Raw genomic sequence first — 20,171 nt, 5'->3', positions numbered from 1 at the left:
ACTTACATTTTAAAGTTTTTTTTAAATCAAAGAAATCTATTTTTGTCTGAATTCAAACATGCTCGAGCTTTCTTGTACCAAACAAAATGAGCAGAATTTGAAGCTTTCCTGCATTAGGAGAACCTTGTGATGTTTATTGCGATTAGTTTTTGGACAGGGCCTGGTTTAGACTTTGCATGCTGAATCAACTGTTTTCTCCTCTTTAAACTTCTTTCGTACCTGTTTGGGTGATTCTGGTTAGTTTGCAACCATAGAAACAAAATCTCCACACGGGCAAAAGATAAATTGATGAGCAGAGCGGTGAACGTTCATTCAGAAAATTCTATTTCAAATTCCAATCTTACTAAAAATTCACAGTGAAGTTTAGAATGTTTTTAGCTCATTCCAAGAAGGCAAATAGTTCAAACCTGAGGGAGCTACAAGAGCAAAACTTGCTAATTGTCAGAACATTAGCCCACATGCCCAAATATGCACGCCTTTGAAATTGCCCACAGCAGAAGCCTTATTGAGGTGTGGGAAACGGCTCTACCGTCTAATCAATAAAGATGGAAAATCTCTAAGGATAACATTTTCTCTCCATCTGCTGAAACATTTGACCCTCTCTGGGGAGTCAAATGTTTTCCTGTCCACCTGCAGCTTTCGAGTGCTTTTCCCAAGTAGCTATGCTTAGCATATTATTATGGATATAGACATTTGGCAAGTTAGTGAATTGTTACTGTCATTAACAAATCCCTTTCCTGACCTGATGTTAATATGAATGTATATTCCAGCAAGATGTTATTGGATTATGATCAAGACAATATTGGCTTTCTCACCCAGGTTTCAGAGGTAATTTTTAAACACTTGCAATGTAAAATTCAAATCCCACCATATTCAGCCAAGGAATTCTGTTTTGATATCTGTCTACTTAAAAAATAAGTAAACTAATACATAATGTGCAGAGAAAGATGGCTGCCCACACGCTCATGTTGGAATCAAAAACAGGAATGATTTATTTCCAAGTCAAAGGTCACTGACTGATTTACTGAGCATGTGCGATAATGAGCACAGCTCATATGCATAAATTACAGGGATATTGTCACATCCTTTCCTTTTTGACATTTTGTGATTACATTTCCGATGATCCCAAAACAAAGTAAACTTAAACACTTTTGATAATATTACACGGCAGTAATATGGTTTAACTTAACAGAGTAAAACAATTATTCTGTCTTATTTCATAATTTCATTCATAGTCACACTTGTATTTCAATAACACAAACTAATGTTCACATGCTTTCTTCTCATAAGCAGGTAGGTCCGTCATAACAAAACACATTACTTTGTAACATACTCGCCGTACCTTTCCGGCGGCCTGGCACCTCTACCTACCCTAGTCTTTGTGATGGTGTTTCTTTCAGAAATGTCTTTCTTTTCAGTAAGTACATTCTGTGCATCACTTCCAGTTTCTTCTCTTGTGTCACTTTGTTTTTGTTTTGATTTCTCTGTGTGAAGAGTTTCACGAGCAGCCTCTTTATCCGGTGATGCATGTTGTGTTGGTCTTTTGGTTGCAAAGGGTCCCAGTCTTCTCCACGTCTGGTGGTTTCTCTGGAGTTATGTGTGGAGGTAGTTCTCCGGTCTTCTTCAGATCTACTCGGATACATTGGATTAGAAGTTCTGACTCTGTCTCGACTTCGTATGATCTCTCATCCAGTCGTCTCTGAACTGTTGCTCTCTGCCATCTGGTATCTCCTAGTTTATAGGGTTTGAGTCTTACGACATCACCTTCTTCCAGGATTGGCAGATCCATGGCATGTCAGTTGTAGATTTTTGACTGTTTTCCCTGCATATCCTTCATCTTTGTCCTCTCTTCTGTGAGTATCTCAGCACCTCGTGGTTTGAGGTGGTTAGATGTCATTGGAAATGTCGTCCTTGTTCTCCTTCCATGTAGTCCATGTGCAGGATTACTGTTCACTCCTTGCACAGGGGTATTGCGTAATTCCAGTATTGCCAAGTAAACATCTCTTAGAGTGATTAGTTTTCTTCAGCACACGCTTAGCTGCCTTGATTGACGATTCCACCTTTCCGTTAGCTTGGCTATGTCTTGGAGAAATTGTGTAGTGGTCAACTGCCCATTTCCTGGCAAATTTGGCAAACTCCTCTGATGAGAACTGTGTCCTGTTGTCGCCTACCACAATGCTGGGAATTCCGTATCTTGCAAAGTGGCTCTTGAGTTTTACAATGATTGTCCTGCTGTTCAGGTCATACAGTCTGTCTATCTCCCAGAGATTAGATAGGTAGTCCACTGTGATTAAATAGTGCTTTCCCTCAAGTTCAAACATATTGGTTCCCACTTTCTCCCATGGTCGATCTGGGGCATGAGGCATCAGAGTTTCTTTCTGAATTCTGTTGTTCGTACGTCCTGATCACAATGAGTCAAGCCATGATCACATCGAATGGCGGTGCTGGCTCGAAGGGCCGAATGGCCTCCTCCTGCACCTATTTTCTATGTTTCTATGTCCTGCAGGCTTCACAGTTTGAAATGAACTGTTTCATATCAGAGTTCATTCCTGGCTAGAAAATTCATTCTCTAGCACGTCTGAGGGTTCCTTCCACTCCCAGGTGAGAGGTATGGAGTGTCTCCTTCATATCTCTGCGTAGAGTGACAGGGATTAAGTACGGCTGTGCTGCCTCTGGAACGTCGGCCTTGTGATCTGGCCATCCATTTTGGATTACTCTCTTAACTGTTTGTAGTGTTTCGTCTTCCCTGTTGTGGGCTTGGATGCGTTTGACCTTGTCCTGTCCCATGCTCAAGGACTCAACTGCGTTGACATCAGTGAATCTGGTTGGTCCTGTGGTGTCAGGGAGGTATGCTCGGCACAGCATATCTGCTAGATGCATGTCTTTTCCCTTTACCCACTTGATCTCGAGGTCGTGGTGTAGCATCCTCATCTTGCCCTGGAGACGTCTTGGTGCTCTATGCAGAGGGGTTTTAACTATGACTTCCAATGACTTGTGGTCACTCTCAATGATCACTCTCTGTCCGTAGGTGCACTGATGGAAGCGCTCGAGGGCAAACACTATTGCTAGTGCCTCCTTCTCAATCTGAGCATATCTCTGCTCGGTTGGCATCAATGCTCGACTCACATAGGACAGTGGTTGTCCCTTCTGCATAAGTGTTGCACCTAGACCTGCCTTGTTTGCATCACATTGTATGGTCAGCTGTTCGTCTGGTGTGTAGTATGCCAGGATAGGTGCCGTTGTCAACAGCTCCTTGATCTTTGACATTGCCATGTCATGTTCTGATGACTATTCCCATTCTACTTCTTTGTGGGTCAATTTCCTCAAAGGCTTCAATGTGTCCGACAACATTGGCAGGAATCTTGCCAAGTAATTTACATTGCCTTGTAACCTTTGGATTTCTGTTGGATTCGTAGGGTTGGGCATTTCTAGGATAGCTTGGATCTTCTTTGGATCCAGTTTCAGGCCACAATCTGTAATTATATGTCCTGGAAATGTGATACACATGGTTTTCGCGACTGACTTCTTCCGGTTCAGCTTGATGCCTCTGTCTCTGCATCGCTGAAGAACATCTTGCAGTCTTGCATCGTGATTTCTTTCTGCATCTTCTCTGGTGTCCCCTACTCCGTACAGGATGATGTCATCTGTAACACATTCCACTCCCTTTAATCCTTCTATGGCTTGTTGCAGCTTTGTCTAGAAGATCTCTGCACTTACTTTCAGTCCAAATTGCAACATCTTCCAGCGATATCTCCCAAAAGGGGCGTTCATGGTTGTTAAGAAACTGCTCTCCTCATCTAGTTCGCAGAGGAGGTATCCTGACTTCAGATAGAATTTGGAGAAAATCTTCGCCTTGGACAGCTCAGTGAGTACATCCTCTATGACTGGTAGTCTGTGAATCTCCCTTTTCAGGACTTTATTGAGGGGTCTAGGATCTATGCAGAACCTCAACTCTGTGCTGTCCTTTTTCTCCGTAACGACCAGCCTGCTACACCATTCAGTTGGTTCTTCGACATTAGTCAAGATGTCCTGCTCGACCAGCTTCATGAGAACATTCATGACCTTCTCTTTCATGGCTGCAGGTACCAGCTTTGCAGAACACTGTGATGGAGGTCACATCCTCTGTCCAACTTGACCTTGCCACGCAGTCTCCCAGGTCTTTTGTCGTCAAAGACATCTTTGTATCTCTTAAGTAATGAGCCAGCCTCGTTAACAGCATTCAGGCTCTTGAAGTTCTCATAGTGAATCGTGAAGACTTTCATCCGTTGTGCAGCTTTGCTGCTCAGGAGCGGTGTGAGCCAGCCTTCCTCTACCACTATGAAGTGAACACGGTACTTCTTGCTGTTCGTCTCGTTCCGGAGTACGACTTTCGCCCTACCTTCCGCCAGCAGGTTGGATCCGTTGTACATCTTTAAGGTGATTTTCTCTTGTCTAATGTCCTCTTTGGTGGGTTCAAGATGCTTGGGAATCACATTAACACTGGCACTAGAGTCAAACTGAAACGATGGCTGCTGTGCCGACCTGCATCTCAGTGAATAGGCCTGGAGAGGAATTGTTTCCGGCTGCATTGATCTCAATGCAACTCACAGATCCTGTGTCGGAAATGGATGTTGTGTCAGATGTCTCTATGACTTTGTGCAGACCCCGTTTCTGCATGCTCTCCTTCCTCTGCTTGCAGCAGCAGGCGAAGTGGTTTTGCAGTCCTTCCCCTACGCTGGGCATTCCTCCTTCCTACGCTTGTGCCTCCTTGCACAGAACTTGCACTTTACTAGTCCCTGATTCTTCCTCTGCGAAGGAAAACCAACCATCTGTTCCCTTGGTTTGAATCGTTCCACCTTGTGTATTGTAGGTTCTTCGCCAATGACCTGCATTCTTGCCACTGTACCTCCGAGGATCTACATATGTCTACAGTCCCCTGCAGTGTCAGCTTCCTCTTCTGAAGGAGTGTCTTTCTAGTTGACCGGTCCGCAAGACCAATGACGATGTGATCTTGAATGAGGCTTTCTCTCAGGCACTCACAGAAGATGCATGTTTTAGCAAGCCCCTTCAGCTCTGCAACATACGATTCAATGCTTTCCCCTGATTTCTAGTCTCTTTTATTGAAAACGAATCTTTCGTAGGTTTCATTCGTCTCCCCTATGATGATGGTAGACATCTTGCCGATGATGACTTTCACATCTGTCTCATCTGCTACCGTCTCGAACATCAGGGTATTGTAGATTTGCATGCGCTCCAGTGCAACAGAAGGCAGGAATACTGCTTTTTGATACTGTTTCTCCTTCTTCTCCAGTTCTGTTATCACTGCATAATTTTCATACATTTATTTAAACATTTTCCACTCTTCCACCCTGTTCTCTTTGAGCTTTAGATTGGATGGTGGAGCCACGAGGAAAGATGGACTGGTCTGCGCCATTTTGAAATATCAGCGTATTCCCTCACTCTTACTAGCTTATTTTATCTTTAAGCAGACTCTCATAGCACGTCGTTTTAAACTTTGACTCCCACCACATTGATTTACACGCAGTGTCTTATCTTTGTGTGTTCACTGACCTGCGTTCATTCATGCATGCAGCTAGTCCGGTCGCTGAGCGTTGAAACATTCATTCCTGAAAGCATTTCAAAGCATTTTTTCTAATCATCATAATGTCTATTTGATTCACAAATGTTCACTTTCACCGTTGCCACCATATTTTCATATCTGTCTACTTAAAAAATAAGTAAACTAGTACATAATGTACAGTGAAAGATGACTGCACACACACTCATGTTGGAATCAATAACAGGATTGATTTATTTCCAAATCAAAGGTCACTGATTGATTTACTGAGCATGTGCGAGAATGTGCACAGCTCATATGCATAAATTACAGGGATATTGTCACAAATTTAAATTCAGCTAATCAAATAATGTAGAATTAAAAGGTAGCATCTGCAAAGGTGATCATGTATCTACCTGAGTGCAGTAGAACATCTGTCCGCTTCAGTAATGTTTTTTCATGAAATAATCTGCCATCCTATCCTGTCTGGCTAGTGTGCATCTCCAAACCCATTGGCTCTAAACTGCCCTCTGAAGGGCAACAATCAGGGAAGCAAAGCATTCAGTTTAAGGGGAAATTAAGAATGGCGTTGGTATCAGTACCCTCACCTCATGACTGTCCTAAAACACTTGCATTGATATTGTCCCTTTCATGTTATGATGAATTACTTCAGAGACATACTCGTTGTTGTGAGAAATTGTTGTCCATAATTTTTTTTATGCATACATTAAAAATATGATATATTCAATAGAGTGTTAGATATAGCTCTTAGGGCTAACTGAATCAAGGGATATGGGGAGAAAGCAGGAATGGGGCACCGATTTTAGATGATCATCCACTTATTTTCTATGTTTCTATAAGAGGGTGACCAGGAAGAAGGTAGGACCGTACAAAGGTAAAGGTGAGGTACTATACTTTGCATCTACATTCACTGAGAGGGACTTGGAGGACAGTGACATCAGTGTGGAGAATAGAAATATGCTGGGGCTCTTTGAGGCAGTTTTAAGTACATTAAGGACCTGTTGGGATCTATCCCAGGTTATAGAAGTTTTCATGAATAAGTTTATTGGCCAAGTATAGAATATAGAATAGTTTCTTTATTGTCATTGTAACATGAACCATGTACAATGAAATTTAAAAATGTCAGCCAGTCAGTGCACCATTCAAACATTTCTAAAAGCTAACGATACATACAAGGTAAAATATTAAAAGATAAACAACTAAATAAATATCACGAAAATATCACGCATAAACACCCAACCCTCCATCCTTCTGTCGATTTCACAGTGTACCACAGTCCCTTAATATGTCTCGCCCCTGCGTTCCTTGGCGGCTACATTTAGTGCTTTTATAGTAGTGGGGTAAAAACTGTTTTTTAGTCTGAGTACTTTTAAGTATGTACACATACAAGGAATTTGCCTTGGTGCTCCGCTCGCAAGTAACAAGACATACAGTAATAATTAAGAGTGACATAAAACATTAAACATTAATAATGAAACATTACAGTTTAAAAATGTGAATGAAATAAAACACCAGAGGAAAATGAGTCTACAGACTTTTGGTTATTGAGTAGAGCTACTGATGGAAAAAAGGTGTTTTTGTGTCTGGCTGTGGCTGCTTTGTCAGTCCGGTGTCGCCTTCCAGAGGGAAGTGCTTCAAAGAGTTTGTGGCCAGGGTGAGAGGGGTCAGAGATGATCTTACCTGCTCACTTCCTGGCCCTTGCAGTTTACAATTTGTCAATGGGAGGGGGGGGAAGGTTGCAGCCAACAACCTTCTCAGCTGATTGGACGATTCGCTGCAGCCTCCGGATATCGTGCTTGGTGGCTGAGCCAAACCAGACCATGATGGAGAAGGTGAGGACAGACTCTACGATGGCAGTATAGAATTGTGCCTGTGGCAGATTGTGTTTCCTCAGCTGCCGCAGGAAGTACATCCTCTGTTGGGCCTTTTTGACTGTGGAGTCGATGGTGGCCCCCCATTTCAGGTCCTTAGAGATGATGGTTCCAAGGAACTTAAGACTCCACAGATGTGACGGTGGTGTTGTTGATGGTGAGTGTGTGGGGGGGAAGCTCTCCTAAAGTCTTCTATCAATTCCACTGTCTTAACAGTATTGAGCTCCAGATTGTTACGAAGGCACAAGGACGTTGGCTGTGTCACTTCCTGTCTGTAGGCAGATTCCTCCTCATCATGGGTGTCCAATCAGGGTTGTATCACCCGCAAACTTGAGAAGCTTGACAGAGAAGTCTGCAGAGGTGCAGTCGTTGGTGTAGAGAGAGTAAAGGAGAGGAGAGATTGTGGAGGCCTTTGCGAGGATCTGCGTTTTTTCTCTAGTCGAGGCGAGGTCCCAGAGGACTGGAGAGTGGCCAATGTTGTTCCTTTGTTTAAGAAGAGTAGAGAGAATCTAGGGAAATGGAGGTCAGTGAACCTCATGTCTGTGGTAGGGAAACTATTGGAGAGAATTCTTTGATATATATATATATACAGTTAATGGCAAGACCTTTACATCATTGATATGCAGAGGGATACTGGTCAGGTCGCCCCACTACAAAAAAGATGTGGAGGTTTTGGAGAGGGTGCAGAGGAGATTTACCAGAATCCTTCCTGGATTAGAGAGCTTTAGCTACACGGAGAGGTTGGATAGAATTGCTTTCCCTGGAACATTGGAGGTTGAGGGAAGGCTTGATTGAAATAAATAAATGTATGAGAGGCATAAATAAGATGGACAGTCAGAACCTTTTTCCCTGGATGGAAATGCTCAACATTAGAGAGCATGGCTATAATTTTGGTTTTCGAGATACAGCATGGAAACAGGCGCTTTTGCCCACCGTGTCAAAGCCATTCATCGATCATCAGTATACTAGTTCCATGCTATCCCATCATACACTAAGGGGCAATTTGCAGAAAACAACTAACCTACAAACCTGTACATCTTTGGGATCTGGGAGGAAACTGGAGCACCTGGAGAAAACCCACGCAGTCACAGGGAGAACTTACAAACTCCGCACTGACAATACCAGTAGTCAGTATTGAACCTGGGTCTCTGGTGCTGTGAGGCAGCAACTCTACCGCCACAAGATGTGTGAGGCAGGTTAGTAGGGGCCTGGAACTCCACTGCCAGGGGTGGTGGAGGAGGCAGATATGATAGTGGCCCCTAAGAGGCTTTTGGATAGGTAAATGGAAAGTGCTGCGATTAGAGAGATATGGATCATGTACAGGCAGATGAGATCAGTTTAACGTGGCATCGTGTTCAGTTCAAATATTGTGGGGCCTGTTTCTGTGCTGTACTGCTCTTCCATGTTCTATGATGTCCTGTTTGACAGCTTGCTCAGGATCAATCTACATCTCAATTAGTACGAGTGCACTGTGGTACCTTATGTTGCACTATTCAATTAAAGCATTTTGAGATTCATAATAAAAATGTGTAATTAGGTGTGTTGATGTGCCATCAAACTTTTTCTGCTAATGTGTTCAAACAACTTTCTTGATATTTTATCCTGGAAAAGTTTCAAGGTATGATTTATATATTCTGAAGATAGTGTTGTTTAGAAAAGTGTAATGGTGAGATTACTGAAACTTTTTGCTTCTATTCTAGGTCGAAGTAAATGACGGATATCAGATGACCATCGACTGGGAGACCTCTGGCAGTGATACATTTCAAACTACGGTTCAGAGGGAAAGAAGGTTAAATGTTATATCAGGTGTGGGCAGGTACTCCCACATAATTCATTTCTGACCAAAACTCAAGTCAAGGACTAATTTAGGCAAATCCAAGTTGATTATGAAATACTTGGTTCTGGTTACTGACTGTTTCTTGTCCTTTGCTGTACAATAATGGTACCTTGTATGGAGCGTCTAGTTGAAATATGTACACTGTAGCAAACAGTGAATTTGGTAAAGTTAAGTGATTTGTTTCAGGTAAAACCCACTGTGCAAAAGGAAAACATTACTGGATTTTGTGCTGACAGCAAATCGGTCCTTTGACAGTAGCAACTGTTTCTCTGTAGAATATTTAAACAATTCTGTTTTCAACTTGTACAAAAATACTTTTTTATGAATTTATGAACTATTCATTCTTAACACATTTGTAAGATAATGTTAGCACCCCAGTATTTTGTAGTCTTGTGAATGTTACATTTTATGTGAAATATATCTTTTAGGGTATTTATGGATTATAGAGTAGGTGATTAAAGCAATCCTTTCATTCTCAGTATTGCTGCATTCCACTACCAGTCTGTTGAACGGAGCATATGACATGGTTGCATTATCCTAACTGCTTGATCTAAATGTCAGCATTCACATTCTCAAAGACACTGAAAGATTAAAGTATCCTGGTCTCAGAGCCTATAGAAAGCTACACTTACATACTTTACCTGGAATACACATTAATTTAAACAAAGACCTACAGATTTCTTCGAAATGTAGGCGGCTCGAATTACATCCTGCCTAAAAGGGGGCAAGTGGAAGGTGGGTTGCCCTTGCACATCTGTTCATACAGGTGAGCATCCAGGATTGTTATTGTATTTGCCCAGAGCTGATCGAAGTCTAGCAAAAAGAGTGGAAGGAATGCACCGCATCGTACTATCCACCCACATTCTTTTATCAAACATTTGTTGCCACGTATGTGCCAGAAACTGCAGATCTCACATTGGGGTTGTCAGCCCTCTTAAAATCCACAGAGGTGCAGAGAAAGTAAGTTATCCTCAACAACCAACCTCTAAGGATGGCAGCGCAGTTAGTGAACTGAGGATAGTTCTGGTGAAGCACTCTTGCCTGGGCATGTTGTTCTCCTAGCAGCAAAGCTACAGGTAGGTCAATAGTGCTCTTCCACCTCCTACCCCTTCTCTTGTGGATGCCCATACATGGCAAGGGCCAGTCCTTCAGCTTATTGTCATTGTGCACCTTAGGTGGATTAGCATGTTGTGAGAAAATTACAAAGAGATAATAGCAAAAAGCCAAAATATGAGGTTTAATGTGGGGAAATGGGAGATTTGTAAGGAAGATTATAAAAACAAATTATTTAAATGGAGTGAGATTATAACTGATCAAGGGGATACTAGAACAAGAAACACACAAATCTAGCATGCAGGTAGAAAGAAATGAGATATCTTAATAGAATGTTGGTCTTCATTGGGGGCATGGAGTATAAAATAGACCAGTTGTGATGCAACCTTGCCGTCATTGGTGAGACTGCACAAGTGAGTTCAATTTTGATCTCCATATTTAAGATAGGACGTGCTTGCATGCAGGGCAATCCAGAGATGCCCAGGGTGAAGGGATGATGCACACCTGTGGGAAGTAGCTAGTGCTTGTTGAGAAGGTTTAAACTGCAGTGGCAAGTGGTGCAAACCAGAGCAGAACATCAGCAAATGCAAAGTTAATAACCATGGGAAGTGCGCCCACCTGCAACTCCTACCCGGTAGTGTGAGAGAACTGGAGCTGCATCTGGATGACATCAAGATCATCCGGGAGATGAGAGCGTCATAGATAGGAGTTATAGTGAGGTGGTCACACCCATGCTGCAGGCAGAAAGGAGATTGGTATCCACCAAGAAAGGGAGTAGACTGAGAATGCAGGAATCCCCTGTAGATATGCCTCTGAAAAGAGTTATACTCATTTGGATATAGTTGGATGACAGCTCAGGGGAAGGCAGTAACAGCAGTCAGGTCTGTGGTGCAGTGAAGAAGGTTGAAGTCAGACAGGGCTGCAGTGATAGGAGACACTAGTTAGAAGGTTGGATAGGAGATTTGTGTCTGCAAATGGGACTCCAAGATGGTGTGCTTCATCCCTTGCACCAGGGTCTAGGATGACTCAGAGCAGCCGCAGAACATTCTCAGGAATGTGCAGCCAGAAGTAATCGTGCATGTTGGTACAAATGATGTAGGTAGAAAAAGGGATGCGGCCCTATAGAGTGAATATTGAGATATAGACAAAGGCAGTTATCTCGAGATCACTCCCTATGCTACGCGCTATTGCTATTAGGAATAGGAAGATAGAATGGATGAATGAGTGGCTGGGAAGTTGGTGCAGTGGGCAAGGAATCAGATTTGTGGACTCTTGGAATCTCTTCTAGGGCAGATGTGACCTGCAGAAGAGGGACAGGTTGCATCTGAACTGAAAGGGGGACCAAATTCCTTGCAGGGAGGTTTGCTAGTACTATTTGAGAAGGTTTAAACTATAGTAGGTAGTGGTGCAAACCAGAACAGAACATCAGCAAATGCAAAGTTGAGGTTATGACCATTAAGTCGCAAAGGAAGAGCAGGCAGGGAGAGGTTAAGGAATATGGCGAATTTGATGTTCGGAAGTACATTTATTTTAATGCAAGGGGTATTGTGGGTAAAGCACGATATTTAAATTTAACTTAGAATCTGCATCAGGGCTTGGAACTATGATGATGTGGGCATTACCAAGGCTTGATTGCAAGAGGGACAGGACTGGCAGCAGAACATTCCAGGGTTTCGATGTGATATAGAGGGAGGTAAAAGAGGTATAGAGGAGTGCCTTACTAATCGGAGAGAATGTCACAGCAGCACTCAGAGAGGACAAACTGGAGGGTTCACCTACTGAGGCAATAGGGGTAGAGCTCAAAAATAAGAAAGGTACATTTCCTCTATAGGGCCACTCAATAGCCAGTGGGAGATAACATAACAAATGTGTAGGCAGATTATGGAAAGATGCAAAAAGCAACAAGGTTACCATAGAAGATTACTTTAATTTCCTCAATTTGGACTGGGGCCTAGTGCAAAGGGCTTGGATTGTTAGGTGTATCCAAGACGGCTTCAGATATGACATGTCTAACTCGAGGAGGGACCACACTGAACAATGTATGGGGAAACAAGCTTGGGCAGGTGACTGGTGTTTCAGTGGAAGAGCATTCAGGTTAGAATGATCACAACTCTCCAAGTTTTAAGATAGCTATGAATAAGGATACATCTGGACCTTGGGGGAACGTATTAAAATGAGGGAAAAGGCAGATTACAGAATTAATAGGCAGGATTGAGGAAGAGTAAATTGAGAGCCGTTTTTATTGGGTAAATCCACAACTGACGCATGTTGTTTAAAGGCCAGCTGATCAGAGTTCAGGATCAACGTTTTCCAGTTAGGAGGAAGGATAAGGATGGCAAGGTAAGGAACCTTGAATGACCAAAGAGGTTGTAAATTTGGTTAAAAAGAAAAAGGAAGCATATGCAAGGTTTAGAAAGATTAAATCAGACAGAGCCTTTGAGGTATATAAAGCAAGTAGGAAAGAACTTGTGGACAATTAGGGGTGCAAAAAAAAGGACTATGAAATATCATTGGGCAAGTAGGATTAATAAAATCCTGAGGCTTTTTATATGTACATGTACTTCTGTAACACAGAGAGTTGCAGAGGGTTGGTCTTTTGGGTATATTAACAGATATTTAAACAACAAGGGAGACAAGGGGTATGAGGAATGAGTGGGAAAGTGATGTTCAAGGTCAAATTGTGGCGTGACCACTGGGTGGAGTGCTGTCTGTGGTTACAAATCAGCTGCACGTTCAAGGATACTATCTCATTCTTCTGAAAGACACAACAGGCTAGTGCTGGAATAGAGTCTATGGGAAGTCTGCAAAGTTAGCAAAGACCTCTCAGCTCTGCCATACCCTGCTAGAACTAGGGTACACACTAGGATACAGCAGCCACAACACCAGAGCATAAAACCCAAGGATGATCGTGACTGTATTGTGGTTGCAACTGATAATGTAGTTAGATGACATTCTCTTCCATGAACAAAGACGTCCCAGACATTTGTCCTCAATATTGTAAAGGTACAACACTCCTTGAATACTCACTGTGGAAATAACTGTGTGCCCAATCCCCTACTTTTCCTTCACCCTTGCCTGTCTTCTTATCTGCTTCCATGTTCCATGAACCTTAAACCAATATGAACCAGGTTTGGAATAAATTGCATTATAGGAAGAACAATCACCACCATAAAATTTGTTGATAGAAATCAGAAGTAGGCAAAATAAATACAAGAGTCAACGATGCTGAATAAAAACTTCAGCAAAAGTTTCAAGAGATATTTGATCCAGAATTGTCTTTGCTTGCTCTTTTACAAAATGTCCAACATTCTGATCAGGCCAACAGTTGTTAAGGCCTTCCTGGGCCTGTTACAACAAGGAGCCACGCTAATTTTCTGGTCCTCTGTTGTGACAGAAACAGAGCAGGCCAACGATGTAATAGATAACATTAATTTCAGTCTGTTTCTCTTGAAAAGCCCAGTTTCATCCTGATGAAGTACTTTCAGTCTGTTTCTCTTGAAAAGCCCAGTTTCATCCTGATGAACTACTTCTGCTGCCCAAGATTCTTGGGCAACTTCCCGTCACTGTGCACTATGCTCAATTAAATGCATTTAATTCTTCCTTTAGCCATCAGCAGCAATGGCATTTTGAGGAAGGATTAAAATAAATGGTGAATATGGGTTGTGCCGTTTGATTTTGAAGGATCTTACAAACTACCAACATCTTACAACTGATTACAAACATGTGGGCTTATTAATACAACCAATGGATGGACAGGTTCTCCCCAGATATTAAACGCCCAACTTATGTACAGCCAGTACATACCAATGAACATTGCGAGACCAGCAGGATGGATTTGCAGGCTGCTGTGGGGTTGCAGGCATCTACTGTCATACGAAAACTCGATTCACAGCAATATCATTGAAACTTGCAATGAAAAATCTGAATGATTGCATTAAATGCCACAGTCTAACTACACTACAAACAGTTCACACAAAGGGTGGTTGGTCTATGGAACAAGCTGCCAGAGGAGACAGTTGAGGCTGGGACTATCCCATCGTTTAAGAAACAGTTAGACGGGTACATGGATAGGACAGGTTTGGAGGGATATGGATCAAGCGCAGGCAGGTGGGACATTGTTGGTCTGTGTGGGCAAATTGGACCGAAGGGCCTGTTACCGCACTGTTTCACGCTATGACTCTCTATGACTCAGGAATGGAACCCTGTTGTGACCAGAGAGGACATAACATTAATGGTCATTTTTGGAAACCGGATCTGTTGCATAGACCTGATGAATAAAGCACATTGTGCAGTACAATTTAAAAAATAAATTTGTACATATATGCACAATAAATGTATTGAAGGTGCTTGTTGATAATATTTTATGTAAACAATTTTTACTTACCTAGAAACCCCATCACTTGGGGACCTTGTAAAAAACTAGTTTGGGTGGTAAATAGTTCATGTCATCTTAAAATGATTAAATCGTACATTGGATTACAACCAACTTGTACAGATTCTCTCCTTTTTGGCATCTTGATACTAAATAAGTCCATAAATATTGTTTGTCAGTCAGTTGGGTCCACTCTCTTTCATACAAATACAGTATTTAAGTAAAAAGGATAATTTGAGCTACTACCACCAAAGCTAAAAACTCCAAATTGTTGTTGACTATTTCACCGAAACACAGGCAAGAGTAGGCCTTACAATGGTCTTCTACTCCTGCTCTGCTACATAGCACCAACCCCGCACAACAACACGGGAAATGCTGGAAAATGTAGTTTAATTTTCACATACAGGAAGCAACCTTAATGCACATCATTGTGGCATTGTGTCACCTGCTCCTTTGGCCATTTGACGGAATGAGAGTTTGACAATCAAAGCATCAATCCAGCCAATGTCAAAGGTTATGGGGAGAAACACATGTCCTTTTATTCGGAGGCTGTGCTCTCTGGTGCGAGACACCCCCACTACTGGGAACATCCTCTCCACATCCATTCTATCCAGGTTTTTCAATATTTGGTAGATCTCAATGAGATCCCCTTCATCCACATTAACTCAATCATCCCCAGGAATATTCTCCTACACCTCCTCTGGACTCTCTCCAATGCATGCCCATTCTTCCTCAGATATGGGGCCCAAAACTGCTCGTAATATTTCAAATGTGACCAGTACCTTATAAAGCCTCAGCATTACAACCTTACTGAGAACCTATTGAGCAGCAGTAATTCCATGGTATGCTTCGAAACATAAATGACCTACAGTAGGGGTCACAAAGCACTGGAGATATCACCAGCCACTGACACAAAATCCTTCAAATACATTCCTGGGCTTAAGCAAATCATTATCAACATTCCCAGGCCAACTTCTCCCATGTCGAGGTTCTAATTACATGTAGTCAACTCTAACAGGCACATCATGCCATTCCCATTCCTGACACCTGACCTCTGAAATGGGCACCATTGCTCAGTCGTGGGAGAACAGAAGAAAATATTTTAGGATATACTGAAAGCCATCTTGAGTAGTGTAACACTTGACCGACTTGTGAGAATCCCTGGCCCAAGGCTGTGCAAAGTCGAGGAATAGCATTTAGAGCGGTGTCAAGAATTTTGAGTGTCCTCACTGGCACCATCGACTCCAACTCTATCTTGGAAACTTTCCAATCGGGTTTCAGGGCTCACCACAGCACAGCAGTCTGCCTTGTTGAAGGTACATAATGACCTACTGCTCTCTGTTGACTCCGGCGACTGTGCAATCCTGCTCCTTCTTTACCTCAGCGCAGCATTTGACACCGTCGACCACACCATCCTAATTGACCGTCTCCGGTACGGGGTTGGTATTGATGGCACTGCCCTTGAGCTGGTTCATCTCCTACCTCAAAGGTAGGAGTTTCTCGACTAACATAAGCAACTCTTTCTCCTCCCCAGCTAATCTCTGCTGTGGGGTTCCACAAGGTTCCATCCTGGGCCCCATTCTCTTCTCCTTGTATATGCTCCCCTTAGGCCAAGTCATTGAAAGCCCAAAAACCAATCAAATCTGCTTAACCTTGCCCGCTGCCTCGAGGATATAAAGTGCTGGATGGCCCAGAACTTCCTCCAACTAAATGAGAGTAAGTCTGAGGTCACCCTTCTCGGCCCCTAGGACTCAATCAAAATGAAAGCAGGCAGTCTTGGAAGCCTAAACCCACTACTCAAACCTCACGTCAAAAACCTTGGCGTGATATTTGACTCAGGACTGAAATTTGACAAACAAGTCAATGCCGTGGTAAAAGCTAGCTTCTTTCAGCTTTGGACGATAGCTAAAAAACAATTCCTCCACTTTGATGACCTTGAAAAGATCATCCACACATTTATCTCCTCCCACCTAGATTACTGCAACTCTCTTTACACTGGCATCAGCCAATCTTCCCTGTCCCGCCTACAACTGGTCCAAAATGCCACAGCGAGACTCCTGACGGGCACCTGAAAAAGGGACCACATCACCCCGATCCTGGCCTCTATCCACTGGCTCCCTGTGCGGTTCCTTATACATTTCAAGACCCTCCTCTATGTCTACAAAGCCCTTAATGGGCTTGCCCCGTCCTACATTAAAAGTCTTCACACCCACCACTCCACCTCCAGGTCCCTCAGATCAGCCGACTTGGGGCTGCTGAATATCCCGCAGTCTAGGCATAAGCTTAGGGGTGACAGCGGCGGTTGCAGCACCTAGACTGTGGAACAGCATCCCCCTTCCCATCAGAACTGCCCCCTCCATCAACTCCTTTAAGTGAAGACTAAAAACGTATCTACAGTGGCTTGTAAAAGTATTCATACCCCTTGAACTTTTCCGCATTTTGTCACGTTACAACCACAAACGTAAATGTATTTTATTGGGATTTTATGTGATAGACCAACACAAAATGGCGCATAATTGTGAAGTGGAAGGAAAATGATACATGGTTTTCAAATTTTTTTACAAATAAAAAACTGAAAAGTGTGGCGTGCAAAAGTATTCAGCCCCCTTTACTCTGATACCCCTAAATAAAATCCAGTACACCAATTGCCTTCAGAAGTCTCGTAATTAGTAAATAGAGTCCACTTGTGTGTAATCTAATCTCAGTATAAATACAGCTGTTCTGTGAAGGCCTCAGACGTTTGTTAGAGAACAAACAGCATCATGAAGCCCAAGGAACACACCAGACAGGTCAGGGATAAAGTTGTGGAGAAGTTTAAAGCAGGGTTAGGTTATAAAAAAATATCCCAAGCTTTGAACATCTCACGGAGCACTGTTCAATCCATCATCCGAAAATGGAAAAAGTATGGCACAACTGCAAACCTACCAAGACATGGCCGTCCACCTAAACTGACAGGCCGGGCAAGGACAGCATTGATGAGAGAAGCAGCAAAGAGGCCCATGGTAACTCTGCAGGAACTGCAGAGATCCACAGCTCAGGTGGGAGAATCTGTCCACAGGACAACTATTAGTCGTGCACTCCACAAATCGGGCCTTTATGGAAGAGTGGCAAGAAGAAAGCCATTGTTGAAAAAAAGCCATAAGAAGTCCCGTTTGCAGTTTGCCACAAGCCATGTGGGGGACACAGCAAACATGTGGAGGAAGGTGCTCTGGTCAGACGAGGCCAAAATTGAAGTTTTTGGCCTAAATGCAAAATGCTATGTGTGGCGGAAAATTAACACTGCACATCACCCTGACCACACCATCCCCACTGTGAAACATGGTGGTGGCAGCATCATGCTGCCACCACAATGTTATTGTACTTCCAGTGGGGTTATTGCACTTCCGGTGGGGTTATTGTACTTCCGGTGGCGCTGGTGCCAGCAGCCTCCGCCTTCAGCCGGGTATCTTTATGTTTTTTTAGTTATGTTGATGTGTGTTTTTTATGATTTTTTTAATGTCTTTATGTGGGGGAAGAGGGCACGGTGCGGGGGATACCGCACTTCAGCTGCTTCCTGGTGAGGACGCGACAATTATTCGACTCTGCCCGGCTCGGCCTGCGGACTCGGGAGCTGCGGACTCCGGCAGCGGGAGGCAGCTGATCGGGAGGGCCGGGCCGCTGAGGAGGAGGATGTTCACCGTCGGGGATCGGCGTTGGCGTTCCACCAGCCCGGCGTGAGGGCCTGAACATCGGACCACCCGGTGCGGCGACTGCGGGTGCTCGGAAGGCCCAGACCACGGATGAACATCTGGGAAGATCGGAGGGGAGGCTGGCCGGACAATGGTGCCTTCCTCACCTTGTCGTGGACTTTCTGTGTTTCTGTGTTTGTGCTTTTTTTTTTTAAATTTCTATTTTATTTTTTTAATATGTTTTAATATTTATTATTTATTTATTTTTATGATACTGACTGTAAAGGGAAATTCATTTTGTTGTCTCTAATTGAGACAATGACAATAAATGTGAATACAATACAATACAATGCTGTGGGGATGTTTTTCTTCAGCAGGGACAGGGAAGCTGGTCAGAGTTGATGGGAAGATGGATGGAGCCAAATACTGGGCAATCTTGGAATAAAACCTGTTAGAGTCTGCAAAAGACTTGAGACTGGGGTGGAGGTTCACCTTCCAGCAGAACAACCCTAAACATACAGCCAGAGCTACAATGGCATGGTTTAGATAAAAGCATATTCATGTGTTAGAATGGCCCAGTCAAAGTCCAGACCTAAATCCAATTGAGAATCTCCAGCAAGACTTGAAAATTGCTGTTCACAGACGCTCTCCATCCAATCTGACTGAGCTTGAGCTATTTTACAAAGAAGAATGGGCAAAAATTTCAGTCTCTAGATGTGCAAAGCTGGTAGAGACATACCCCAAAAGACTTGCAGCTGTAATTGCAGCGAAAGGTGGTTCTACAAAGTATTGACTTAGGGGGGGTGAATACTTTTGCACGCCACACTTTTCAGTTTTTTATTTGTAAAAAAAAATTTGAAAACCAAGTATCATTTTCCTTCCACTTCACAATTATGTATACTCCCAAGCCTTTCCTGACGTCCACTGAGCGAGGGCTATATGTATATATGTATGTAGTTTGTTTGTTTATACTATTCTTATAACAAATGTAAAGCACTTTGGCCAATGAGAGTTGTTTTTTTAAATGTGCTATATAAATAAATGTGACTTGACAAAACACAGAAACCCACAACTAAAGAAGCCCACCAGCTCATGAGCTCTTCATCTCCCTTCTTCGTGCTGCTCTGTCAGTCGTAAAGTTTGTGCATCATATACAGGCCTCAGACCCCACAGAACTGTAGTGGAACCAGTCATCCCACAGCCAGAGCACCCACCTAACATTAAGATTTCTATAGCACCACCTAGTGCCTACCAATGGCTTGACTATGTTGTCTTTTACTAACTTGGAAAATGAATCCCAGTACAACTTGCACCAATTGCTAATTATTAAAAAGCAACCTTTTTCCCCTGACTATGCATTGCTGCAATGATCAGAATGCATTTAAGCAACAAGTAAATGTACAACATATCTGTTGTCTTATATAGTTTTTAACATTGGAAGATATACTAAAAGCACCACTCTTACTAGGAATAATTAGAAGGTAGATGATCAATATCAATGATTAAATGATTATGCCAACCAATTCTTCGGGCAAAAATAGGGTATTCTTTTTTGCGTTCAAAAATGGGTTAATCTCAGTCCTGGAGTCTGGCAACGATCCTTCTATCCTTTCAAACTTCCTTGCCAAGGTCTGTAATATAGGTTGATTCTAGAGTAGGAGTTCATGGTATATTGCTTCATAGAAGTTAGTTGGAGAATGGCTGATTTCCACCTCAGCAAGATCCTCACTGATGTCCTAGAATAGTAAATATTCTAAATGCATTGCACACCTATAGTAAAATAATGGAACCTCAATTTCAGTGATTTGGTCCA

At 42.8% G+C, this 20,171-nt stretch overlaps 1 protein-coding gene across 3 annotated transcripts in view; it reads left to right on the top strand.

Annotated features, from left to right (window-relative positions):
- Nucleotides 1–13,793, top strand: part of LOC129696263 (sodium/potassium-transporting ATPase subunit beta-1-interacting protein 3) — a 415,153-nt gene extending 401,360 nt beyond the window's left edge. For all 3 annotated transcript variants that reach the window (XM_055633990.1, XM_055633991.1, XM_055633992.1), the window contains one exon: nt 9,129–13,793. In XM_055633990.1, the coding sequence (XP_055489965.1) occupies nt 9,129–9,138 (10 nt within the window). In that variant the 3' untranslated portion in view covers nt 9,139–13,793. The remainder of the gene's footprint in view (nt 1–9,128) is intronic.
- Nucleotides 13,794–20,171: the final 6,378 nt, after the last annotated feature.

The sequence above is a fragment of the Leucoraja erinacea genome, chromosome 4 (genome assembly GCF_028641065.1).
Source record: "Leucoraja erinacea ecotype New England chromosome 4, Leri_hhj_1, whole genome shotgun sequence".
Lineage (NCBI taxonomy): Eukaryota > Metazoa > Chordata > Chondrichthyes > Rajiformes > Rajidae > Leucoraja > Leucoraja erinaceus.
This window is presented reverse-complemented; position numbering and strand designations above follow the sequence as displayed.